The sequence below is a fragment of the Arvicanthis niloticus genome, chromosome 10, assembly GCF_011762505.2.
Source record: "Arvicanthis niloticus isolate mArvNil1 chromosome 10, mArvNil1.pat.X, whole genome shotgun sequence".
In the NCBI taxonomy this organism is placed as follows: Eukaryota; Metazoa; Chordata; class Mammalia; order Rodentia; family Muridae; genus Arvicanthis; species Arvicanthis niloticus.
This window is the reverse complement of record NC_047667.1, coordinates 7,516,550-7,543,978: the sequence shown is the minus strand read 5'-3', so window position 1 is coordinate 7,543,978 and position 27,429 is coordinate 7,516,550. Positions and strand designations below refer to the sequence as shown.

Here is a 27,429-nt window from a genome sequence, read left to right as displayed (position 1 = left end):
ATCTGTGTTTTCTTTTATCATTTTTTCTTTCTCATAAGTTTTTATAGGTATTGATTTCTCTCTGGTTATAGCTAACATGTTATATACCTTTATCTTGTTTTTACATTCAAGCTGCTGATCAGTAAATCTTATGTTCTTTTTGAATAGGCAGCCACTTGCATTTATATGTGACTGTACTTTGACTCCCATAGTTGTCTTTCTCTTTTTTCCTTGTTTTTAAATTTATTTTTTATTGGATATTTTATTTACATTTCAGATACCATCCCCTTTCCCCATTTCCCCTCCCTAGAAACCCCCTATCCCATTCCCCCATCTCCTTTTTACTTTTATACAATATGTTTAATGTTAACCAATGGCTTTATAAGTTTGGTAATGTTCAATATCAATCAGAAGTGTAACCTAATACCCAATCTAGATATATCAACTATCTTTGACTGGCGGAGACATGTGAATATCTGCCTCCATGTCTGGCCCCCTCTCTCTTTCTCTCTCATCACCTAGCTCCTCCTCTCCTTCTCCTCCTCCTCTCCTTACTCCTCCTCTCTGTACTCCTCCCACCTTAGCTCCTCCTACATATCACCCTTCCTGTTAAAATAAAACTTTTCTCTCAAAATACAGTTAGAGCATAACTATACTAATTTATGTCAGTAAGGTACAAGATAGTCCTAATACCCAGTCCATCATTTTGTTGACTAACCAGAACCTCTGTCATCTCTTCTAAATAAAAGACTTAGTTCTGAGCCTGACTTTTTTTTCTTGGCTTTAGAATGAATGTCAGCTTAAAACCACCCATTCACATCTTTTCTCTCGAAGTAAATAACAAGGATTGGCTATGAGACTATAAGTTTTCAACCCCATCAGAAATCCAGAATGACTGAGTTAACTGAGATTATGGGAAGCACAAAGCATAGCTTCTAAAACACAGCCAATTTGTAGAGACCTCTGAACACCTGGACACTCCCTCTACTACAGAACGTTGGAGCATCTGATCTTCAGCCTTCTGGCCCAGGATCATCTGACAGACTTAGTGATGCAGAATTATTAAGGGCTGATTACTCTGTCTAGGCAGATATAATCAGCTGACTATTCCGCAAGTGTGTCCTTTTCTGGACAGTAATTTGTTTGTAGATGAAAAGAGGCAATTCTTGCCTAGTGGCTGTCTCTCCACAATTGGAATAACTCCAAAGATGCTCAATTTATTCTTGGAATCCAAGACAGGAAGCTGTCAGGAGCAGACAGGTCTCTAATCAAAATGAACATTAATACAGAAATGTTTATAACGTCAATTCTGTGGATTTCTGATGTTTTGAAAACCAACTATCCATGTAAGGCTATCTGGGCTATTGTCTGTTAACTCCTCTCAGCTATTTCTAAAGAAAATATAGAAAACACCCTAACAATAAACTCAAAGCCATGAATTTGCTATAGGCCCTTAACTCACAGGCTAACCATCTTAAATAAATAAAAAAAGTTAAAGAAGGACTAGGTCTAACCCTTGTATTCCTAAATGTGTTACAAACTCAATTCCTATGATAGTAACAATATTCATCTCACTTTTGTATTTATAAGAAGCTCGTACCAATAAAAACCTTAAATTTGAAATCAAAGTAAATTTTGTACCATTTAAGAAATTATAACTTCATCTTAATAACAATTATATATATATATTTCTACCAGTAAATTATGGCTATGCAATAAATCCTAGCTAATCCTCCTTCTTCCACCAAAACCACTACTTTTCCCTAGAAAGACAGACCAATATTAACCACCTCAGTCTCCAAGCCTAGGGAATAGGAGCACCGACTCTTCAAAACCTCTTCATGCTGATTATGGGTGTTGAGATATTAGAAGAGGGGTTGGGGGAAGAATAAATTGATAAGCCTCTGACACTGTGTCTTCACTGAATCCGGCTGGAATTCCAGGACACCAGAGGTTTGGGCAGATGTGCTCAGCTTGCCTGATGAGTAGATACACCAAGGCTATGTATTCTGCATATACAATTCTCAAAACAAATTTTAGTATCAAGATAATTGTTTGTTTGAATTCTGGAATCTAGTCTTCTGGCTGCCTGCCTCTATCATGTCTAATCCATATAATTCTGGGCATTTCTATGAAGGTGTACTTCCACCATCCTCTCATTTTCGCCTCCCTGTTCTCAAATTCCTCAACACTTGGGAATCCAATCTTTCAGGCACCAAGGCCCTCCACTTCCACTGTTGCCTAATCCTTTATCCCCCTCAAATTACTATGAGGGTGTGCTTCCACCATCCTCTCATTCCTGCCTCCCTGCTCTTGAAATTCCCCAACACTTGGGAATCCACACTTTCAGGCACCAAGGCCCTTTACTTCCACTGATGCCTAACCCCTTACCCCATCTTTCCTCCAATTACTATGAGGGTGTGCTTTCACCATCCCCTCATTCCCACCTCCCTGCTCTTGAAATTCCCCAATACTAGGGAATCCAAACTTTAAGTTACCAAGGCTGTCCACTTCCACTGATGCCTGGCAAGGCCACCCTCAACTACCTATACAGGTGGAGCCATGAGTCCCTCCTTTTGTGTTCTCAGGCTGGAGATTTTAGAAGGGCTACTCCAGCTTGTTTCTTAGGACCATTTGCTTGAAAAATTGTTTTCCAGCCTTTTACTCTAAGGTAGAGTCTGTCTTTGTACTGAGGTGGGATTCCTGTATGCAGTAAAATTCTGGGTCCCGTTTATGCATCCAGTCCATTAGCCTATGTCTTTTAATTTGGGAATTGAGTCCACTGATATTAAGAGATATCAAGGAACAGTGATTGTTGTCTCCTGTTATTTCTGTTATTAGAGGTGAAGTTATCTTTGTGTGGCTATCTTCTTTTGGATTTGTTGGAAGAGGGTTACTTTCTTGCTCTTTCTAGGGTGTAATTTCCCTCCTTGTATTGGAGCTTTCCTGCTCTTTCTATCTCTATGAAGAATTGATTTGGAATTTTGATGGGTATTGCATTGAATCTGTAGATTGCTTTTGGCAGGATAGCCATTTTTACTAAGTTAATCCTGCCAATCCAGGAGCATGGGAGATCTTTCCATCTTCTGAGATCTTCTTCAATTTCTTTCTTCAGAGACTTGAAGTTCTTGTCATACAGATCTTTCACTTGCTTGGTTAGATTCACTCCAAGATATTTTATTTTATTTGTGGCTATTGTGAAGGGTGTCATTTCCCTAATTTCTTTCTCAGCCTGTTTATCCTTTGAGTATAGGAAGGCTACTGATTTGTTTGAGTTGATTTTATATCCAGCCACATTGCTAAAGTTGTTTATCAGGTTTAGAAGTTCTCTGGTGGAAGTTTTAGGGTCACTTAAGTATACTATCATATCATCTGCAAATAGTGAAATTTTGGCGTCTTCCTTTCCTATCTGTATCACTTTGACTTCCTTTTGTTGTCTAATTGCTCTAGCTAGGACTTCCAGTACTATATTGAATAGGTAGGGTGAGAGTGGGCAGCCTTGCCTAGTCCCTGATCTTAGTGGGATTGCTTCAAGTTTCTCTCCATTTAGTTTGATGTTGGCTACTGGGTTTCTGTATATTGCTTTTACTATGTGTAGGTATGGGCCTTGAATTCCTGATCTTTCCAAGACTTTTAACCTGAAGGGATGTTGAATTTTGTCAAATGCTTTCTCAGTGTTTAGTGAGATGACCATGTGGTTTTTTTCTTGGAGTTTATTTATGTAGTGGATTACATTGATGGATTTCCAAATATTGAACCATCCCTGCATTCCTGGGACAAAGCCTACTTGATCTTGATGGATAATTGTTTTGCTGTGTTGTTGGATTCAGTTTGCGAGAATTTTATTATTTTTGCATCAATATTCATAAGAGAGATTGGTCTGTAGTTCTCTTTCTTTGTTGGATCTTTCTGTGGTTTAGGTATGAGCGTAATGGTAGCTTCATAGAACAAATTGGGTAGTGTTCCTTCTGTTTCTATTCGATGGAATAGCTTGAAGAGGATTGGTATTAGGTCTTCCTTGAAGGTCTGGAAGAATTCTGCACTAAAACCATCTGGCTCCAGACATTTTTTGGTGGGAAGATTTTTAATGACTGTGTCTATTTCTTTAGGCGTTATGCGACTGTTTAGATGGTTTATCTGTCTGGAGCAGACAGGCCTCTAATGAAAACGAACATTAATACAGAAATGGTTGTCATGTTAATTCTAAGGATTTCTGATGTTTTGAAAACCAACTATCCATGTAAGGTAATCTGGACTGTTGCCTGTTAACTCCACACAGCTATTTCTAAATAAAACATAGAGTACACCCTTATAATAAACTCCAAGCCATGAATTTGCTATAGTCCCTTAACTTACAGGCTGACCTTCTCAAATCAGTTAAAAAAAGTTAAAGAAGGACTGGGTCTAAGCTTTGTGTTCCTAAATGTGTTATACTGGTACAATGCCTATGACCTCGTTTAACTTTGGTACCTGGTATCTGTCTAGAAAATTGTCCATTTCATCCAGATTTTCCAATTTTGTTGAGTATAGGCCTTTGTAGTAGGATCTGATGATTTTTTAAATTTCCTATGTTTCTGTTGTTATGTCTCCCTTTTCATTTCTGATTTTATTAATTTGAATGCTGTCTCTGCGCCCTTTGGTTAGTCTGGCTAAGGGTTTGTCTATCTTGTTGATTTTCCCAAAGAACCATCTCCTGGTTTTGTTGATATTTTGTATAGTTCTTTTTGTTTCAACTTGGTTGATTTCAGCCCTGAGTTTGATTATTTCCTGTCGTCTACTCCTCTTGGGTATATTAGCTTCTTTTTGTTCTAATGCTTTCAGGTATGCTGTCAATTTATTAATGTACGTTCTTTCCATTTTCTTTTTGTGGGCACTTAGAGCTATGATTTTTCCTCTTAGTACTGCTTTCATGGAGTCCCACAAATTTTGATATGATGTGTCCTCATTTTCATTTAAATCTAAAAAGTCTTTAATTTCTTTCTTTATTTCTTCCTTGACCAAGTTATCATTGAGTAGAGCATTGTTCAGTTTCCAAGTGTATGTGAGCTTTCTGTTGTTTTTGTCCATGTCAAAGACAAGTCTTAGTCCATGGTGGTCTGATAAGGTACTAGGGATTATTTCAATCTTTTTGTATCTGTTGAGGCCTGTTTTGTGACCAATTATATGGTCTATTTTGGAGAAGGTACCATGAGGTGCTGAGAAGAAGGTATATTCTTTTGTTTTAGGATGAAATGTTCTATAGATGTCAGTTAAGTCCAATTGGTTCATAACTTCTGTTAGTTTCATTGTGTCTCAGTTTAGTTTCTGTTTCCATGATCTGTCCATAGCTGAGAGTGGGGTGTTGAAATCTCCCACTATTATTGTGTAGGGTGCAATGTGTGCTTTAAGCTTTAGTAAAGTTTCTTTTATGTATGTGGGTGCCTTTGCATTTGGGGCATAGATGTTGAGAATTGTGGGGAAGAAATCTCGCGGGCGTGGGAGGGAGTCCGATGGTGGGGTCTTGGTGGTGGTCTGGCATGAGGGTCCGGGGCGGGCTTCCCACGATGCCAGCGGAGGGTCCCACATTCAAGCAGCCTTGCCTACACTGACAGAATGTCTCTGTGAGCTAGTCTAGAAAGGCTGTGGGCAACTCATCTGATCTCTGTTTAACCCCATGTGCCTTGATCAAAGTTAGTGGGGTCTCATGTAGCTCTCTCTTAAGACCTGTCAATTTGTTCTGCCATGGGCCTTCAGGTGTCCCTTACCTTCTGTCACATGAAGGTCTCAGTCACATCTGGTCAGAAGTAAACTGCTGTAGACCACCACCTGATCAATTGGTGGGGTCCCCATGTCTGAAGGAACATTTCTTTTTCTAGTATCTTCTCCTGCTCTTTCGTCTTGAAGAGCAATCCTGAAAATCAGAACCTATAAAGTCCTGGGGAAGAAAGGCTTTTATCTTATTCATTGCTTTGGCTACCTGTAAAAGCAGTAGATAGTCTTCTAGAACTCTGTACAGACTGATGTATTTGGGAGGCTGCATGACTATTGTTTACATCACACTAGAGAACACAACCTAGTTCAGTCTGCAAACAGTACCTTGTCTACGGGTGTAATGTGAGCTCACCTCTGAAGCTCTAAGAAAGAAACCAAATCAGAATGAATAGCATTATCTACAGCATTTCACAGCAAAGACTATTAAAATGTTGAAGGCTCATACAGTATTAACAATTTTTAGAAGGCAACTTGAGTTACATTTGACACTTATTTGAATTTAACTTTTGGCAAAATACAAACTTTGGTCATAGTTCTATAAAAACCTTTTAAAGAGTTATTTCTGATTAGAATATTATTTTAGAAGTGATACACAACAAGAACAAGAAAGTAAACATTTTTATATCTAACATAAGAGCACAAGTCTTCACCACTTCTTCAATTTTATCTTGTCTGAACTCTCAACTTTGAACCAAATCTTGATGAAAGTCTAATATAAATAATGAAATTGTCTCAGACAGCAATGGCTAGAAAGTCTATTAAAACAGAGGCATATATATATATATATATATATATATATATATATATATATATATTTCCTTTCTGACTCAGGACAGCCTGTAATTTTTTAGGTGTAATTTAAGAAAAAAGTATTCCTTTATTTATTAAACTGGGAAAACCACTATCAACTTTCTTATTACAGAAGCCAAAAAAACTGCTGGCCCCCTTCTAAGATCCACTCCTGAAAACACTAAATTCTTTCAAGGTTCTTTCTGTTGATGCCCTTCTCCTGGGCACAGAGCAGGGCAAATTATCAGTTTTTCTTGTGTAAATTGAGACTGTCTCTCAAGTAAGTTTTAAACTAAATTAAGAAGCTTGTACCAATGAAGGTGGTAAATGTTGGGCTGTCTTTCTAGGGAAAAGTAGTGGTTTTGTGGGAATAGGGAGGATTAGCTAGGATTTATTGCATAGCCATAACCTATTAGTAGAAATCTGTACAATTATTATCAAGATGAAGATATAATTTCTTAAATGGCACCAATTTACTTTGATTACAAATTTTAAGGTTTTCATTGGTACGAGCTTCTTATTGATACAAAAGTGAGATGAATATTGTTACTCTCATAGGCATTGTACCAGTATAACACATTTAGGAATACAAGGCTTAGACCCAGTCCTTCTTTAACTTTTTTAACTGATTTGAGATGGTTAGCCTGTGAGTTAAGGAATTATAGCAAATTCATGGCTTTGAGTTTATTGTTAGGGTGTTTTCTATGTTTTATTTAGAAATAGCTGAGTGGAGTTAACAGGCAATAGTCCAGATTACCTTACATGGATAGTTGGTTTTCAAAACATCAGAAATTGATGTGACAAACATTTTTGTATTAATGTTTATTTTGATTAGAGACCTGTCTGTTCCTGACAGCTTCCTATATTGAATTCAAAGAAGAAATTGAGCATCTTTGTAGTTGTAGTGAGACAGCCACTTGACAAGAATTGCTTCTTCCCATCTACAGACAAATTACTGTCCAGAAAAGGACACACTTGCAGAATAGTCAACTGCCTAGACAGAGTAATCAGCCCTTAATAAATCTGCAGCACTAAGGTCTGTCAGATGATCCTGGGCCAGAAGGCTGAAGAACAGATGCTCCAACGTTTTGTAGTAGAGGGAGTGTCCAGGTGTTCAGAGGTCTCTATAAATTGGCTAGGTTTTAGAAGCTATGCTTTGTGCTTCCCACAATTATAGTTAACTCAGTCATTCTGGATTTCTGATGGGGTGGAAAACTTATAGCCTCATAGCCAATCCTGGCTATTTACCTTGAGAGAAAAGATGTGAGTGGATGGTTTTCAGCTGACATTCATCCTAAAGCCAAGGAAAAAGCCAGGTTCAGAACTAAGTGTTTTAGTTAGGATAGATGACAGAGGTTATGGTTAGTCAACAAAATGATGGACTGGGTATTAGGACTATCTTGTACCTCACTGGTACAAATTGGCATAATTATGCTCTAATTGTATTTTGAGAGAAAAGTTTCATTTTAACAGGAGGGTGATATGTAGGAGGAGCTAAGTTGGGAGGAGTACTGAGAGGAAGAGAAGGAGTAAGAAGAGGAGGAGAAGAGGAGAGGAGAAGCTAGGTGATGAAAGAGAGAAAGAAGGGGGAGACAGGGAGGCAGATGTTCATGTATCTCCACCAGTCAAAAATAGTTGATATATCTAGGTTGGGTAGTGGGTTACACCTCTGGTTGAGCAATACCAAACTTATAAAGCCTTTGATTAACATTTAAAAAAATGTATAAGTGCAAAAAGGAAAAGGGGGCATGGGATAGGGGTTTTCTAAGGGGGGTGATGAGGAAAGGGGATGGCATCTGAAGTGTAAATAAAATATCCAATAAAAATATGAAAAAAAAAACTAAATTAAGTAAGCAGTTTTAACCAGTTTTTTAAAAATAAATAATTATAACTCTCAGGTGAATAATTTTTCTGGGGCTGTTTTGTCCAGCTTGGCTCAGGGAAGATGTCTCTCTCTTCCATTAGGTTTTTAATCACCTGGGCCCTATCTTTTGTCATAGGTGGCTGGTGGAAAACTGCCTGGTTGTTGTGGGCAGGCTAACCTAACTGCGGTGCCCCTTGTCAAAGGACTTGCCCACCTCTCTGCTCTATAGCAACACTCACTTGTGGCTCTATCTCCTCTTCTGCTGGTGGTCATGTTATCTCTTTTTAACTCAGGATGTTTTACACAGTAGTTTCAGTCCAAACAAAAACAAGAACAAAAAATCATCAGTCAGAGTCTAAGAACATATAGAACAGACAACACAGACAGCTCACCCCTGCCATGGGCCACACAGAGACTAAATTTTATAGTCAGGACATAGAACGACTGTCAGAAAACCATCTGTCTTAGTCACACTGTCAGAGCTGCCATCTTGGATGTAGTGGGCAGAGCCGCATGGCCTGCTGGGAAATCTAGTTCCCAGTCTGGCTGCCATCTTGTATGTAGTCTAACAGTGATGGAAGAAACACAGAAACAATTTAAAGACACAGGACTCTATTATAGTTAAACACACTCATCAGTGTCTGGAGTTAACAGCCAGCCAAATGCCAGTTCCGATGGGGTAGGTCCTCATACCTTCCCCTGTAGTAGGAGAACCCTGTCTCCTTCGTTCAGAAAATGGGCAGTCAGGATTGCATCCTGATGGCCCCCCCCCACCCCCCCCCCCCCCCCCCGGTTTTACCCATGCGATGTCTCCCATGGTGCAGCCTGAGGGCCTCAAGCACATCTGCCTATGCAAGCCACCGGATTCTCACGAATCACAGCAGCAGCTGCCAGAAACCAGAAACCAGAATCCAGAAAACAAAATCAGCAGTACTGCACTCAGACAACAAGACACAGATTCAGCAGCTGCACACTCAGACACCAAGACACACACACACACACAGACATAAACCTACCTCCAAGGGGTCTTCGGGAGTCCTGGGTGGTCGCACAAATCCTGGATGAGTTTTTCCAGGTTAGGGAACCAAAATGAAAGGACTCAAAGGGGGATTCTCACTCAAGTCTCAGGACAGTGCCCACCCCCCCTCCATAAAAAAAAAAAGCTCATGAGAGACCAGCTTGCTGTAAACACATGAGGCAGTGCAATATCAGAGCTCTGGGCCAGCCCATATCTTCATATATCACATAGGAGACAGAGGGACTGACCTATTCTGTACTTTTAAGGTACTTTCCACTTATTAGTGGACACCATGCATTTTATTTGGGGTGTATTTTACCTCATTCATGATGATATTTGCTTGCTCCATCCATTTGCCTGCAAAATTCATGGTGTCCTTCTTAGTAGCTGGGTCCTTCAGCTTGTTTTGGGGACCCTTTGTTTAGAAATATTTTTCAAATCTTTTTTTTTTTAGTCCATTTTTCCAATGTCATCTTGGTGTTTGTGGTTGAGGTGTGTTTCTTTTATGCAGCAAAATCTTGCATCCAGTATGCATATCTGTGTATTTTTACTGGGGAATATTGTCTATTGATTTTGAGAGACAATAGTTATCAATGATTGTTAGTTCTTGCTACTTTTTTTGTAGGTGTTATTATGTGCATATGAATATATTTTGGGGGGATTTTTTTAAGTGATTTTTTTGGTGCATGTTTTCTTGGGTGTTTTTTATCCTACTGTGTTGAAGTTTTGCTTCTATTACACTCTGTAGGCCTGGATTGGTAGAAAGATAGTGCTCACTTTCTCTTTTATCACAGAATACCTTGATTTCTCCATCTATGGTGATTGAGAGTTTTCCTGGGTAATGTAGCCTCAGTTGTCATCTTTGGTTTTTCACAATTTGCAAGACAACTCATCAGGATCTTTTGTCTTCTAGAGTTTTTGTGATAAGTTTAGTGTTTTTCTGACACGTCTGACTTTATGTTACTTCACCTTTTTTCTTATACCTTTTAAATATTATTTTTTTTGTTCTGTAAGTTTAGTGTTTTTATTTTTATGTGTCAGGGGATTTTCTTTAATGGTTCAATCTCTTTGGTGTTCCAAAGGCTTCTTTAACATTTATGGCCATCTCTTTCTTCTGGTTAGGCAAGTTTCATCTATGATTTTGTTCAAGGTGTTTTCTGGTTCTTTGAACTGAGGTTCTTCTTATACTTTCTTTTTCTTTTTCGTTCTTTTTTTTTTTTTTGTCTTTTGAGACAGGGTTTCTCTGTGTAGTCCCAGCTGCCCTGGAACTCACTCTGTAGACCAGGCTGGCCTTGAACTCAGAAATCCACCTGCCTCTGCCTCCCAAGTGCTGGGATTAAAGGCCTGCGCCACCACCGCCCAGCTCTTCTTATACTTTCATTCCTATAAATCTTAAGTTTGGTCTTTTCCTTGTGTCCCAAATTTTCCAAATGTTTTTTGTTAGTAACATTTTATCCCTTGTGTTTTTGTTGTTCCATCTGTCAAGATCTTCATTGGTATGTTCTACACATGAGATTCTCTCTTCCATCCCTTGTATCTGTTGGTTATGCTTATATAAGTAGTTCCTGACAACTTTCCTATGTTGTTCATCTCCAGGGCTGCCTCTGTTTGTGACTTCTTTATCGTTTCATTTCAATTTTAGGTTTTTGACAGATTCTTCTTTCAATTCTTTCACATGTTTGATTGTATTTTCCTGTTTTTCTTTAAAGAATTTATTTGTTTCCTCTTTAAGGGCTTCTACCTGTTTGCATGTGTTTTCCTGTATTTCTTTAAGGAGGTATGTATATCTTCTTTAATATGGCTATAATCTTCCTAAGATGGGATTTTAGGTTAGAATCTTGATCTTTGTGTGTGTTCAGATATCTGGGCCTTGCTTTGGTATGAGAACTGAGTTCTGGTGATGTCAAATTAAAAAATGTTCTTGTGCTTGACTTTTGCCACCTGGTATCTGTCTGGTTAAACTGTCCTGGGTGTCTTGGACTGGAACAGACTCCATGGATGCAGGTAGAGATATATCTCCTGGTTAGAACAGGTCATTTGGGAGAGAGGACGTGCATTTGTTGGTTAGGGCAGGCTTTCTCTGTCTCAGATTAGAGCTGGATTAGAGCGGTTGTGTCCCTGTGTCCCAGTGTCCTTGTGTCCCTGGTTCAGGCAGACCTCCTTGGAGACCTGCTGGCTTTGTGGTCTTGGGGAAGGGAAGTCAACCTCTCTTCCTGATTATGGCAGATGTACAGTGATACAGCTAGGCTGTGTGATTGGATATGGAGCTGGCATCCTCATCTGACACAAATACATTTGGAGTTGCAGACTGGCAGGAGGAAGCATCACTTTCTTTAATTAGGAAAGTTTTCCTGTATGATTTCATTGAAAATGTTATCTGTGCCTTGGAGCTTGGACTCTTCACAATTTTCTTTTTGTTTTCTATTGTCTTTCCTTATTTATTTATTTATTTATTTCATCTTATTATTATTATTTTTTATTTACATTTTATTTACATTTCCAATGTCATCCCCTTTCCCCATTTCTCTTCCCTAGAAAACCTCTATCCCATGCCCCTTTTTCCTTCTTGCTTTTAAACAATTTTAAAAAAATGTTAATCAAAGGTTTAATAAGTTTGGAAATGCTCGATCAGAAGTGTAACCCAATACCCAACCTAGATTATTTAAACTATCTTTGACTGTTGGAGATCCGTGAACATTTGCCTCCATGCCCCTCTCTCTTACTCTCACTTTCTCTCTCTCATCACCTAGCTTCTCCTCTCCTTCATCCCCTCCTCTCCTTACTCCATCTCTTCCACTCGGAACTTGTTCTCCCTTAGCTCCTCCTACATATCACCCTTCCTGTTAAAATAAAACTTTTTTCTCAAAATACAATTAGAGCATACTTATTCCTAATTGTACCAGTGAGGTACAAGATAGTCCTAATACCCAGTCCATCATTTTGTTGACTAACCAGAACCTCTGTTATCTCTCCTAACTAACACACTTAGTTCTGAACCTGGCTTTTTTCTTGGCTTTATAATGAATGTCAGCTGAAAACCATCCACTCAGATTTTTTCTCTCAAAGTAAATAGCCAGGATTGGCTATGAGACTATAGGTCTTCACCCCATCAGAAATCCAGAATTACTGAGTTAACTGAAATTATGGGAAGCACTAAGCATAGCTTCTAAAACTTAGCCAGTTTATAGAGACTGCTGAACACCTGGAAAGCCCCTATACTACCGAACGTTGGAGCATCAAATCTTCAGCCTTCTGGCCCAGAATCATCTGACAGACCTTAGTGATGCAGATTTATTAAGGGCTGATTACTCTGTCTAGGCAGATATAATCAGTTGACTATTCTGCAAGTGTGTCCTTTTCTGGACAGTAATTTGTCTGTAGATGGAAAGAAGCAATTCTTGCCTAGTGGCTGTCACCGCACAACTGGCTTAACTTCAAGGATGCTCAATTTCTTCTTAGAATCCAAGACAGGAAGCTCTCAGGAGCAGACAGGTCTCTAATCAAAATGAACATTAATATAGAAATATTTGTAGCATCAATTCTATGGACTTCTGATGTTTTGAAAACCAACTATCCATGTAAAGTAATCTGGATTGTTGTCTGTTAACTTGTCTCAGCTATTTCTAAACAAAATATGGAAAACACCCTAACATTAAACTCAAAGCCATGAATATGCTATAGTCTCTTAACTCATAGGCTAACTGTCCCAAATCAGTTAAAAAGTTAAAGAAGGACTGTGTCTAAGCCTTGTATTCCTAAATGTGTTATACAGGCACAATGCCCATGAGAGTAACAACATTCATCTCACTTTTATATCAATAAGAAGCTTGTACCAATGAAAACCATAAATTTGAAATCAAAGTAAATTTTGTACCATTTAAGAAATCATAGCTTCATCTTGATATTAAGTGTACAGATTTCTACCAATAGGTTACGGCTATGTATTAAGTCCTAGCTAGTCCTCCGTGTTCCAACAAAACCATTACTTTTCCATATAAAGACAGACCAATATTAACCACCTTAGTCCTCAAGCCCAGGGAATAGGGGCGCTGACTCTTCTTTAACTGTTGGGAGCTGACTTTTAGTAGAAAGAGGCTATCAGCTTTGCAGCCATCTTGAGCCATATACCCTGAAGTGAGACTCATATTACAATAGCCTACAACAGCTGAGCACACTCTGATAATCTTGATTTAGATACCTTGGGTGTGTGAGATTAAAGGTGTGTGAGATTAAAGGTGTGTAATTTAAGAGTGTGACTTAGAGATTTAGATACAAGACCTAAGGGTATGATTAAAGGTGTGACTTAGAGGCATAGCTTAGAAGTGAGACATATAAAGGCGAGAGGCAGACAGAAGAGATGAGAGAATCAGACACTTTAGAGAGTACAACATAGAGAGAACTATTTGGAGTAACAGAGGTTCAGACACTAGGAGTAGGAATAGACATTAGACACTCGGAAGAGAACAACAAGGAGTACCACTAGGAATTAGGAACTAGGAACTCAAGACTTGGGACTTGGACTAGGAAGAGAGACTGAAGAATAAACAGGATTGAAACACTGTCTGATCTCCATTCTTCGAGTCTGTCCTCACTCTCTCTCTTGCTGAACCCCGACCCTTGGACTGGAGTGGCAGCTTGGGCCTGGATACAGTGGCCGCCAAGCGTGGAGTGGAGAGGGCTGCAACATTTTTGGCTGCCCAAAGTGGGGCAGCTTGGGCCTCAACATTTTTTGGCATCCGAACGTGGGACTAGTGTGGTCCCCAACATTTAACTTCTTCAAGCTGATTACAGGTGTTGAGATATTAGAAGAGGGGTGGGGGTGGGGAGTAAATTGATAAGCCTCTGACACTGTGTCTTCACTGAATCCAGATGGAATTCCAGGACATCAAAGGTTTGGGCAAGTCTGCTCAGCATGCTTGATGAGAAGATACACCAAGGCTGTGTATTCTGCCTTTTTTTTTTGTGTATACAATTCTCAGAACAAGCTTTAGTATCAAGAAAAAAAATTTTTTTTCCTAGAGGGCTGACATTTTTAAAAAAGATGTTGGTTCTAACAACTTTTCTTTTTTTTTTTTTTTTTGTTTTTTTCCCTTTTCAAAATTGGTTGTAATATTTACATTTCAAATTTTATCCCCTTATCCCATTCCCCCCACCACCCAGGAACCCCTTATCCCATCCCTGCTTCCTTGTGCTTCTTTGAGGGTGTGATTTTCCAGTTTCTATGATGCTGTTTCCATTAACATAAACTGCCTCCTAAATTTCTAAATCCTTCCCTTTGTGTTATGATATCTCCTATTTTTCCTTTTTTTCTTTATTTTTTCCCTTTTTAAAATCTCTTTTATTTTATTTTTTAAATTGGGTACTATATTTACCTTTCAGTTTTATCCCCTTACCCCACTTCATCCCACCACCCAAAAACCTCCTATCCCATCCCCCCTCCTCATGCTTCTATGAGGCAGTGCCCACACCTACCCCACCCACCCTAATATTCCCCCCCCCCCACTCTGTGTTCGCTTTTTATGGGACCAAGAAACTCCTCTCCCACCTATGCCCGACAAGGCCATCCTCTCCTACATACACTGCTGGAGTCACGGGTCCCTCCCTATGTGCTCCCAGGCTGGTGGTTTAGACCCAGGGGGGCTCTGGTTGTTTTGTATTGTTGCTTTCCTCCTGGAATCACAAACTCTTTCTGCTCCTTCAGTCTTCTCTCTAAGTTCTCCATTGGGAACCCCCTGATCATATTAGTGGTTAACTGTGAGCATTGTCCTCTGAATGTGTTAGTCTTTGGCAGACCTCCAAGGAGACAGCTATATCATGTTCCTGACAGCATGCACTTCCAGCCATCCACATCAGTGTCTAGCTTAGGTGACTGTACATGGGATGAATACCCAGGTGGAATGGTCTCCTGATGGCCCCTCCTTCAGTTTCTGTCCCATGTTTTGTTTCCCTGTTTGCTACCTTGAGCATTTTTGTTTCTCGTTCTAAGTAAAACTGAGGCATCCCCTCTTGGTCTTCCTTCTTCATGAGCTTCATGTGGTCTGCGGGTTGAGTCTTCACTATTCCAAGCTTTTGGGCTAACATTCGATTAACAGTGAGTATATACCATGTGTGTTCTTTTGTGATTGGGTTAACTCACTCAGGATGATAATTTCTAGTTTCATTAATTTGTTTGAGTTGATTTTATATCCAGCCACTTTACTGAAGTGGTTTTGGCCAAAGTTTTATGGTCACTTAAGTATACTATCATATCATCTGCAAATAGTGAAATTTTGACTTCTTCCTTTCCTATTTATATCCCTTTGACTTTCTTTTGTTGTCTAATCGCTCTAGCTAGGACTTCCAGTGCTATATTGAATAGGTAGGGTGAGAGTGGGCAGCTTTGTCTAGTCCCTGATCTTAGTGGGATTGCTTCAAGTTTCTCTCCATTTAGTTTGATGTTGGCTACTAGCTTGCTGTATATTGCTTTTACTATGTTTAGCTATGGACCTTGAATTCCTAATCTTTCCAAGACTTTTAACATGAAGGGATGTTGAATTTTGTCAAATGCTTTCTCAGGGTCTAGTGAGATGATCATGTGTTTTTTTTCTTTGAGTTTATTTATGTAGTGGATTACATTGATGGATTTCCAAATATTGAACCATCCCTGCATTCCTGGGATAAAGCCTACTTGATCATGATGGATGATTGCTTTGATATGTTCTTAGATTCGGTTTGCAAGAATTTTATTGAGTATTTTTGTATCAATATTCATAAGAGAGATTGGTCTGTAGTTCTCTTTCTTTGTTGGGGCTTTGTGAAGCTTAGGTATGAGTGTAATTTTAGCTTCATAGAACAAATTGGGTATTGTTCCTTCTGTTTCTATTCTGTGGAATAGTTTGAAGAGAATTGATATTAGGTCTTCCTGGAAGGTCTGATAGAATTCTGCACTGAAACCATCTGGCCCCAGACTTTTTTTGGTGGGGAGATTTTTAATGACTGTTTCTAATTCTTTAGGGGTTACGCTACTGTTTAGATGGTGTATCCGCTCCTCATTTAACTTTGGTACCTGGCATCTATCTAGAAAATTGTCCATTTCCTCCAGATTTTCCAATTTTGTTGAGTATAGGCCTTTGTAGTAGGATCTGAAGATTCTTTTAATTTCCTCTGTTTCTGTTGTTATGTCTCCCTTTTCAGTTCTGATTTTATTAATTTGAGTACTGTCTCTGTGCCCTTTGGTTAGTCTGGCTAAGGGTTTGTCTATCTGGTTGATTTTCTCAAAGAACCATCTCCTGGTTTTGTTGATATTTTGTATAGTTCTTTTTGTTTCAACTTGGTTGATTTCAGCCCTGAGTTTGATTATTTCCTGCCATCTACTCCTCTTGGGTATATTAGCTTCTTTTTGTTCTAAGGCTTTCAGGTGTACTGTCAATTTATTAATGTATTTTCTTTCCATTTTATTTTTGTGGGCAGTTAGAGCTATGAGTTTTCCTGTTAGTACTGCTTTCATGGAGTCCCACAAGTTTGGATATGATGTGTCCTCATTTTCATTTAACTCTAAAAAGTCTTTAATTTCTTTCTTTATTTCTTCCTTGACCAAGTTATCATTGAGTAGAGCATTGTTCAGTTCCACGTGTATGTGGGCTTCCCGTTGTTTTTGTCCAAGTCAAAGATGAGACTCAGCCCATGGTGTTCTGATAGGGTACAAGGGATTATTTCAATCTTTTGGTATGTTGAGGCCTGTTTTGTGACCACTTATATGGTCTATTTTGGAGAAGGTACCATGAGGTGCTGAGAAGAAGGTATATTCTTTTGTTTTAGGATGAAATGTTCTATAGATGTCAGTTAAGTCCAATTGGTTCATAACTTCTGTTAGTTTCATTGTGTCTAAGTTTAGTTTCTGTTTCCATGATCTGTCCATAGCTGAGAGTGGGGTGTTGAAATCTCCCACTACTATTGTGTGAGGTGCAATGTATGGGTTAAGTTTTAGTAAAGTTTCTTTTATGTATGTGGGTGCTCTTGCATTTGGAGCATAGATGTTCAGAATTGCAAGTTCCTCTTGGTACATTTTTCCTTTGATGATTATGAAGTGTCCTTCTTTATCTTTTTTGATTACTTTAGGTTGAAAAACGATTTTATTTGATGTTAGAATCGCTACTCCCGATTCTTTCTTTGGACCATTTGCTTGGAAGATTGTTTTCCAACTTTTTACTCTGAGGTAGTGTCTGTCTTTTTCACAAAGGTGCGTTTCCTGTATGCAGCAAAATGTTGTGTCCTGTTTATGTATCCAGTCTGATAGTCTATGTCTTTTTATTGGGGAATTGAGTCCATTGATATTAAGAGATATTAAGGAAAAATGAATGTTGTTTCCTGTTATTTTTGTTATTGGCAGTGGAGTTATGTTTGTATAGCTACCTTCTTTTAGGGTTGTTAGAAGATTACTTTCTTGCTTTTTCTAGGTTGTAGTTTCCCACCTTGTGTTGGAGTTTTACACCAATTATCCTTTGAAGTGCTGGATTTGTGGCAAGATATTGTGTAAATTTGGATTTGTCATGAAATATTTTGGTTTCTCCGTCAATATTGATTGAGAGTTTTGCTGGGCATAGTAGTCTGGGCTGGCATTTGTGTTCTCTTAGGGCCTGTATGATACCAGTCCAGGATCTTCTGGCTTTTATATTCTCTGGTGAGAAATCTGGTGCAATTCTTATAGGTCTGCCTTTATATGTTACTTTGCCCTTTTCCCTTACTGCTTTTAGTATCTTGTCTTTGTTTTGTACATTTAATGTTTTGATTATTATGTGACGGGAAGTATTTCTTTTTTGGTCTAGTCTATTTGGGGTTCTGTAGGCTTCTTGTATATTTGTGGACATCTCTTTCTTTAGGTTAGGGAAGTTTTCCTCTATAATTTTGTTGAAGATATTTACTGGCCCTTAAAGTTGGGAATCTTCACCTTCATCTATACCTATTATTCTTAGGTTTGGTCTTCTCATTGTGTCCTGGATTTCCTGGATGTTTTGTGTTAGGAGCATTTTACATTTCACATTTTCTTTGACAGTTGTGTCTATGTTTTCCATGGTATCTTCTGCGCATGAGATTCTCTCTTTTATGTCTTGTATTCTGTTGGTGATGGTTGCGTCTATCACTCCTGATCTTTTGCCTAGGTTTTCTATCTCCAGGGTAGTCTCCCTTTGAGATTTCTTTATTGTTTCTACTTCAATTTTTAAGTCCTAGATGGTTTTGTGTAATTCCTTCACCTGTTTGGTTATGTTTTCTTGCATTTCTTTAAGGGCTTCTACCTGTTTACCTGTGTTCTCCTCAAATTCTTTGAGAGTGTTGTTTATGTCCTTTTTAAAGTCCTCCATCATCATCATAAGAAGTGATTTTAATTCTGAGTCCTGCTTTTCTGGTGTGATTTGGTGTTCAGGACTTGCTATGTTGGGAGAACTGGGTTCTGATGTTGCCAAGTAACTTTGGTTTCTGTTGTTTACATTGTTACACTTGACTTTTGCCATTTGGTTAGCTCTAGTGCTACCCTCTCTCATTGGTTCTGACTGGGGACTGTCTTTCCAGTTATCTGGCTTTTATCAGAACTCCTCAGGGTCCAGATGTCTCTGTGATCCTATGATCCCAAGCTCCAGATGCTCTGAGTGCAGTGTCTCCTCTAGGATATCTCAGGGTAAGGTGTCTTCTTGAGAGCAGACCAATTAGGTGTTTGCAGCTCTGAGTTCAGTGGTTCCTCTAGAATGTCTCAGGATAAGGTGACTGCTGCTCTGGGTTCTGTGGCTTCTCTAGGATGACTCTGGGTATGGTGCCCCCTGCTCTGAGGTTGGTGGCCTCTCTAGGATGTCTCAGGATATGGTTTCCATCAGGGTGCAGACCCACTGGGTGTCTGCCTCTCTGAGGATACTGGCCACTCTGGGCTGACTCAGGATGCAGTTTTCACAGGGGTACAGACCCACTGGATGCCCGCTCTTGCCACTGGGATCCGAAGAGGGGCAGAAGGGGAGTGAAATTCCACAAGGACAGGGTTTTGGTACCTGGGGGGGGGGGGGTCCTTAGAGGTTTCTACTTCCAGCTGTGGCTCTGGTGCGTAGGGTGGTGCACAGCTGGCCCTACCTGCCTCCCTGAGGATACTGGTCTCTCAGGGATGTCTCAGGATACAGGTTCCACAAGGGTGTAGACCCTCTGGGTGTCTGTTCCCACTACCGGGAAGGATCTGGAGAGGGGGGAAGGGGAGTGGAGTTTCGTGGAGGGGGGTTGGGTACCTGTGGGGGGGGTGCTGCGAGCTTCCTACTCCAAGCTGTGGGTCTGGTGCATAGAGCGGTGTGCCACTGGCCTTACCTGTCTCCCTGAGGGCACTGGACTTCCAGGGATGGCTCAGGATACAATGTCCCCAAGGGTGCAGACCCCACTGGGTGTCTGCTCCCTCTACCGGGATGGGTCCGGAGAGGGGCGGAAGGGCTCTTCACAGTTTTCTACTTTCATAATTTTTACCTTAGGTCTTATCATAGTATCCTTGATTTCCAGGATGTTTTGTGTCATAAATTTCTTGTTTGCTACCTTTTCTTTAATCTATCAATTTCTTCTATTTTATTTGCTCTGTATTCACTGCTCACCCAAGGCATGACTTGCTTTTTCTGTATGTTGTATTTTGTTCCACAGGGTTTGTGCACATTTTAAAATCCTTTTTCTCATGCATGTGCCATGCTTTTTACCTGAAACATTAAAAATTTTATTGTATTTATTACCTTATTTTATTTATTTATTTATTTATTTATTTTTATTAGATATTTTATTTACACTTCAGATGCCATCCCCTTTCCCCATTCCCCCCCACCCCCTTAGAAAACCCCTATCACATGCCCCCTTTTCCTTTTTGCATTTATACATTTTTTTAAAATAATGTTAATCATAAGCGTTATAAGTTTGGAATTGTTCAATCAGAGGTGTAACCCACTGACCGACCTAGATATAACAACTATCTTTGACTGGTGGAGATACATGAATATCTGCCTCCCTGTCTCCCCCCTCTTTCTCTCTTTCATCACCTAGCTTCTCCTATCCTTCTTCTCCTCCTCTTCTTACTCCTTTTCTTGCTCTCAGTACTCCTCCTACCTTAGCTCTTCCTACACATCACCCTTCCTGTTAAAATGAAACTTTTCTCTCAAAATACAATTAGAGCATAATTATGCCAATTTGTACCAGTGAGGTACAAGATAGTCCTAATATCCAGTCCATCATTTTGTTGACTAACCAGCACCTCTGTCATCTATCCTAACTAAAACATTTAGTTCTGAACCTGGCTTTAGGATGAATGTCAGCTGACTACCATCCACTCAAATCTTTTCTCTTATGGTAAATAGCTATAAGTTTTCAACCCCGTCAGAAATCCAGAATGACTGAGTTAACTATAATTGTGGGAAGCACAAAGCATAGCTTCTAAAACTCAGCCAATTTATAGAGACCTCTGAACACCTGAAAAGCCCCTATACTACCGAACGTTGGAGCATCAAATCTTCAGCCTTCTGGCCCAGAATCATCTGACAGACCTTGGTGATGCAGGATTATTAAGGACTGATTACTCTGTCTAGGCAGATATAATCAGTCGACTATTCTGCATGTGTGTCCTTTTCTGGACAGTAATTTGTCTGTAGATGGAGAGAGGCAATTCTTGTCTAGTGGCTGTCACCACACAACTGGAGTAACTCCAAGGATGCTCAGTTTCTTTTTAGAATCCACGACAGGAAGCTGTCAGGAGCAGACAGGTCTCTAATCAAAATGAACATTAATATAGAAATATTTGTAGTGTCAGTTCTATGGACTTCTGATGTTTTGAAAACCAACTATCCATGTAAGGTAACCTGGACTGTTGTCTGTTCACTCCTCTCAGCTATTTCTAAATAAGATATGGAAAACACCCTAACAATAAACTCAAAACCATGCGTTTGCTATAGTCCCTTAACTCATAGGTTAACTGTCCCAAATCAGTTAAAAAAGTTAAAAAAGGGCTGAGTCTAGGCCTTGTATTCCTACATGTGTTATACAGGCACAATGCCCATGGGAGTATCAATATTCATCTCATTTTTATATTAATAAGAGGCTTGTACCCATGAAAACCTTAAATTTGAAATCAAAGTAAATTCTGTACCATTTAAGAATTTATAAATTCATCTTGATAATAAGTATACAGATTTCTACCAATAGGTTATGGCTATGCAGTAAGTCCTAGCTAATCCCCCCTGTTCCAACAAAACCACTACTTGTCTCTAGAAAGACAGACCATTATTAACCACATTAGTCCCCAAGCTCAGTGAATAGGGGCGCTGACTCTTCTTTAACTTCTTCAAGCTGATTAAGGGCATTGAGATTTTAGAAGAGGGGTTGGGGGAGAGTAAGTTGATAAGCCTCTGATGCTGTGTCTTCACTGAATCCAGATGGAATTCCAGGACATCAGAAGTTTGGGCAGGTCTGCTCAGTATGCTTGATGAGTAGATACACCAAGGCTGTGTATTCTGCAATATACAATTCTCAGAACAAGTTTTAGTATCAAGAAAAAAAAAATTTCCACCCCCAGGGCGCTGACATTTTTTTAAAGATGTTGGTTCTGAAGACTTTTTTTTTCCCCGCTTCTTAAAATTGGTTGTAGTATTTACGTTTCAGATTTTATCCCCTTAGCCTACTTCCTCCCACCACCCAGAAACCTATCCCATCCCCCTCCTCATGTTTCTATGAGGCAGTGACCACACCTACCCCCCTCACTATCCCCTCCCCGCCCTCACATCCCCCCCCCACTGTGTGTTCATTCATTCATTTTTCATTCATTTTTTCTTATGGGACCAAGAAACTCCTCTCCCACCTATGTCTGACAGGGCCATCCTCCCCTACATATACCTCTGGAGTCTTGGGTCCCTCCCTATGTGTTCCCAGGCTGGTGGTTTAGACCCTGGGGGGCTCTGGTTGTTTGGTATTGTTGCTTTCCACCTGGGGTCACTAACCCTTTCTGCTCCTTCAGTCCTCTCACTAAGTTCTCCATTGGGAAACCCCTGATCATTTCAGTGGTTAATTGTGAACATTGTCCTCTGAGTGTTTTAGTCTTTGGCAGACCTCTAAGGAGACAGCTATATCATGTTCCTCACATTATGCACTTCCAGCCATCCACAATAGTATTTAGATTAGGTGGCTGTACATGGGGTGAATACCCAGGTGGAAAGGTCTCCTGATGGCCCCTCCTTCAGTTTCTGTTCCATGTTTTGTTTCCCTATTTGCTCCCTTGAGCATTTTTATTTCTCGTTCTAAGTAGAACTGAGGCATCCCTTCTTGGTCTTCCTTCTTCATGAGCTTCATGTGGCCTGTGGGTTGAGTCTTCGATAATCCAAGCTTCTGGGCTAACATCCGTGGAGATATGTTTGTGTAACTCTCTTCTTTTGGGGTTTTTGGAAGATTACTTTCTTGCTTTTTCTAGGTTGTAGTTTCCCTCCTTGTGTTGGAGTTTTCCACCAATTATTCTTTGAAGTGCTGGATTTGTGTTGAGATACTGTGTAAATTTGGATTTGTCATGGAATATTTTGGTTTCTCAATCAATAATGATTGATAGTTTTGCTGGGTATAGTAGACTGGGCTGATATTTGTGTTCTCTTAGGGTCTGTATGATATCGGTCCAGGATCTTCTGGCTTTTATGATCTCTGGTGAGAAGTCTGGTGTAAGTCTTATAGGTCTGCCTTTATATGTTACTTTGCCTTTTTCCCTTACTGCTTTTAGTATTTTTTCTTTGTTTTGTACATTTGATGTTTTGACTATTATATGGCGGGAAGTATTTCTTTTCTGGTCTAAACTATTTGGAGTTCTGTAAGCTTCTTGTATATTTATGGACATCTCTTTCTTTAGGTGAGGGAAGTTTTCCTCTATAATTTTGTTGAAGATATTTACTGGTCCTTTTAGTTGGGAGTCTTCCCCCTCATCTATACCTATTATCCTTAGGTTTGGCCTTCTCATTGTGTCTTGGATTTCTTGTATATTTTGGGTTAGTAGCTTTTTGTATTTTGCATTTTCTTTGACAGTTGTGTCAATGTTTTCCATGGTATCTTCTGCACATGAGATTCTCTCTTCCATCTCTTGTATTCTGTTGGTGATACTTATGTCTATGACTCCTGATCTTTTTTTTAGGTTTTCTATCTCCAGGGTATTGTCCCTTTGTGATTTCTTTATTGTTTCTACTTCCATTTTTAGATCCTGCATGGTTCTGTTTAATTCCTTTTCCCATTTGGTTGCATTTTCTTGCAATTCCTTAAGGGATTTTTGTGTTTCCTCTTTAAGGGTTTCTATCTGTCTACCAGTGCTCTCCTTAAGTTCTTTGAGAGTGTTATTTATGTCTTTCTTAAAGCCCTCTATCATCATCATGAGAAGTGATTTTAATTCTTAATCCTGCTTTTCTGGTGTGATGGGGTGTTCAGGGCTTGCTCTGATGGGGGAGCTGGGTTCTGATGATGCCATGTAACTTTCGTTTCTGTTGCTTACATTCTTGCTCTTGCCTTTTGCCATCTGGTTAACTCTAGTGCTGCCTGTACTTGCTGTCTCTGACTGAAGCCTGTCTTTCTAGTTATCTAGCATGTGTCTGATCTCCTAGGGGTCCAGATGTCTCTGTGATCTTTTCCAGCTGCACTGATTATAGTGGTACCTCTAGGATGCCTCAGGATATGGTGCCTCCAAGGTAGTAGTCCAGCTAGGTGTCTGCTGTTCTGGGTGCAGTGTCTCCTCTAGAATATCCCAGGAAACGTTGTCTGAACTCTGAGTTCATTTGTTCCTCTGTGGATCTGGATTGAGTGGAACTTCCAGTATGTCTCAGGTGGAATCCGGGGTCCACACAACAGCAGACCTGGCAGAGGTCTGATCTAGGCCTCAGATCTGAGAACTAGTTTCTAAGACACTGTCCAAATTAGAGCGCCTGGGATCCCTGCTTCCTCTGGGTTCTTGGAGGTTGGGGACAGAGCTGCCACCCAAGATCTGCTCAGTGCTCTGGCCCAGACCGGAAGGAACCAGTGTTCCAGGCCTGGAGTGACTTCCTGGGTCCTTTTGGTTCCCAGTTACTCCCTGTTTAGGGCAGGCCCTGCTGTCTGCTTACCTAAGATACTGCCTGAGTTCGAGCACCTGGGATCCGTGCTTCCTCTGGGTTCTTGGAGGTTGGGGGCAGAGCTGCCACCCAAGGTCTGCTCAGTGCTCTATTACCTTATTTTTAATATATAGTCTTATTGATACTAAATCTATTATTTACTTTTACAGTAGTATTCAATTCCAATAAAGTTATTCTAGTTCCTTTTTAAATTATTCTGTCTTTGGAATAATTACTTGCATCTATATTGGTAATTGAATTTCATACTGAGTAGATGTCTTTTGTTATTACTGCATGATAGTTGCAACAAGTTTGTTTCAAGTTATCTGTTATACGGAATAATTATTGATGATGGTTTTATACATATATATATATATATATATATATATATATATATATATATATATATATATTTCATGAAATATCTCCTAACACATTATATTATATTTTTGGCATTTGTTTCTTTGGAATAAAATTACTGCAGTTCTGTGTTGTATGCTTTTGCTATGATTCTCCTCAGGTTACTGCTATTTCTTCAATTATGCATGTGTATCATTTTCAGCAAATTGTAAAATGTCAAATAATGACATGATCTCATTAATTTCAGGTCTATGTTGTGATCATACCAAGAACCTATTCACAAAGGCATTTACACAGGATTATTTTTTGAAGGAAATAACACAAAAATTTGCATGTATTGAACTTTCACCTCTACATAGAAACAAATTCTGGGAATATAGAGATGCCAGTGAAGAGTGTGATATATGTGATTATGGAAATCATCTGTTTGCAAGAAAAAATGGTTTCATTCCTGAAACAGATCAGGAAGTTCCAGATACTTCTCCTGAGAGAACTGAGTCCTCAAATCTTAAGGCTCACTACAGAATTTCTACTCAAGAGACACCTTACAAATGTAGTGAATGTGGCAAATGCTTTACACAGTCTTCAAGTCTTAAAGTTCATCATAGAATCCATACTGGCAACAAACCTTACAAATGTAATGAATGTGGAAAATCTTTTACACAATCATCAACTTTTCATGCTCACCGCAGAATTCATACAGGAGACAAACCTTACAAATGTTATGAATGTGGGAAATCTTTTAACAAGTCCTCAAACCTTAAAGTTCACCACAGAATCCATATTGGAGACAAACCTTACAAATGTAGTAAATGTAGCAAATGTTTTACACAGTCTTCAAATCTTAAAGCTCACTATAGAATCCATACTAGAGACACACCTTACAAATGTAATGAATGTGGCAAATGTTTTACTCACTCTTCATGCCTTAAAGTTCATCATAGATTCCATACTGGAAACAAACCTTACAAATGCAATGAATGTGGTAAATGTTTTACTGACTCTTCAAATCTTAAAGCTCATCATAGAATCCATACAGGAGACAGACCTTACAAATGTTATGAATGTGGGAAATCTTTTAAGGAGTCCTCAAAACTTAAAGTTCACCACAGAATCCATACTGGAGACAAACCTTACAAATGTAATGAATGTGGAAAATGTTTTAAACAGTCCTCACATCTTCATGTTCACTATCGAATTCATATAGGAGACAAAACTTACAAATGTAATGAATGTGGCAAATGTTTTACACAGTCTTCAGATCTTAAAGTTCAACATAGAATCCATACTGGAAACAATCCTTAAAAAGTGGATGAGTGTGGGGACACTTTTACACAGTCTTCAAGTCTTAAAACTCACAATAGATTACATACTAGAGATAAACCATATAAATAAAATAAGTGTAGAAAATAACTTATCAGTTTTCCAACTTAAAGTTCACCAAAATATTCACACCGAAAACAAACCTTACAAATATATAAGTGTGTGAAATCATTTGCAGATTTCTCAAATTTTCAAGTTCAACATAGAATCCATAATGGAGATAAACCTTAGAAATACATTGAATGTGGCAAACCTTTTACACAGTTCTCAGATCTTAAAGTTCAACACCAAATCCTTCCTGGACATAAATGTTACAAATATAATGAACATGGAATATCATTTATCCCATCCTCAAATGTTCAAGTTCACTACAGAATCCATACAAGAGGTAGTCTTCTTGAATAAGAAAGTAGTCAGTTTTTTTTAACCTGGTCCTCAACTCTCCATGTGCATCAAAGAATGTATTATGGAAAGCAGCCTTTCCTATTCCAAGTGCAATGAATGTGTGAAATACTTTTCTTGTCCCCATTCCTTCAAGATCACCACAGAATATATTTTGGGGACAAGCATTACTATTTAAAGGTTGTGAATTTTTTTTCACAGAAATCATGTCCTCAAACATAGCACAACATGCATACTGGAGACAAACCTTAAAAATGTCAACTATATGGCAAATCATTTAGTTCACAAGCTCAAAGTTTGGATGAAATCCATCAATATAGCAGACTAACTTGATAGGTAGTTGCTTTCTGAATATTTATATAGAAACATGTTATTTAAAAAGAGAAATATTGTTGTAAGTATGTAATCAGTATTGATACCTTACTCATTATCAGACAATTCCCACAGGTTAGTCTTATACTTGGTATTAATTGGAATTATTTTCACTCAGAAATGACAAATATTCATTTTAAATTGTTTTAATAACTATAAAATATGAAAATATATTTCACCCAGTGTTAATCTGACATCATTGATTAATGGTGATATAGAATAAATTTTCAAACTTGTATTTTAAATTGTAAGCATTTAAGCCAAAAAATATCATTGTACATTTTCATACAAACCTCTTGCATAAAGTTCTGTATAATTTAGTTTGGTAGAATACTGTGATTTGTGAGATATATACTTTGTAATGATTATTGTGGTGTTTAAGCTTTTATAGACTAATTTTTAACCTAAAACTAGTCTCTTCTTTCTTACAGTTATTAATAAATATTAATAAATATGTTCCAACTGTCTTTTATTAATACTGCCTTATT

At 38.9% G+C, this 27,429-nt stretch overlaps 1 protein-coding gene across 1 annotated transcript in view; it reads left to right on the top strand.

The window, feature by feature from the left end:
• The window catches only part of LOC117716424 (uncharacterized), a 42,173-nt gene extending 15,882 nt beyond the window's left edge, over positions 1 to 26,291 (top strand). The window contains exon 4 of the mRNA XM_076941734.1: positions 25,305 to 26,291. Within this exon, the coding sequence (XP_076797849.1) occupies positions 25,305 to 26,149 (845 nt within the window). The 3' untranslated portion in view covers positions 26,150 to 26,291. The remainder of the gene's footprint in view (positions 1 to 25,304) is intronic.
• The last annotated feature ends 1,138 nt before the right edge of the window (positions 26,292 to 27,429 follow it).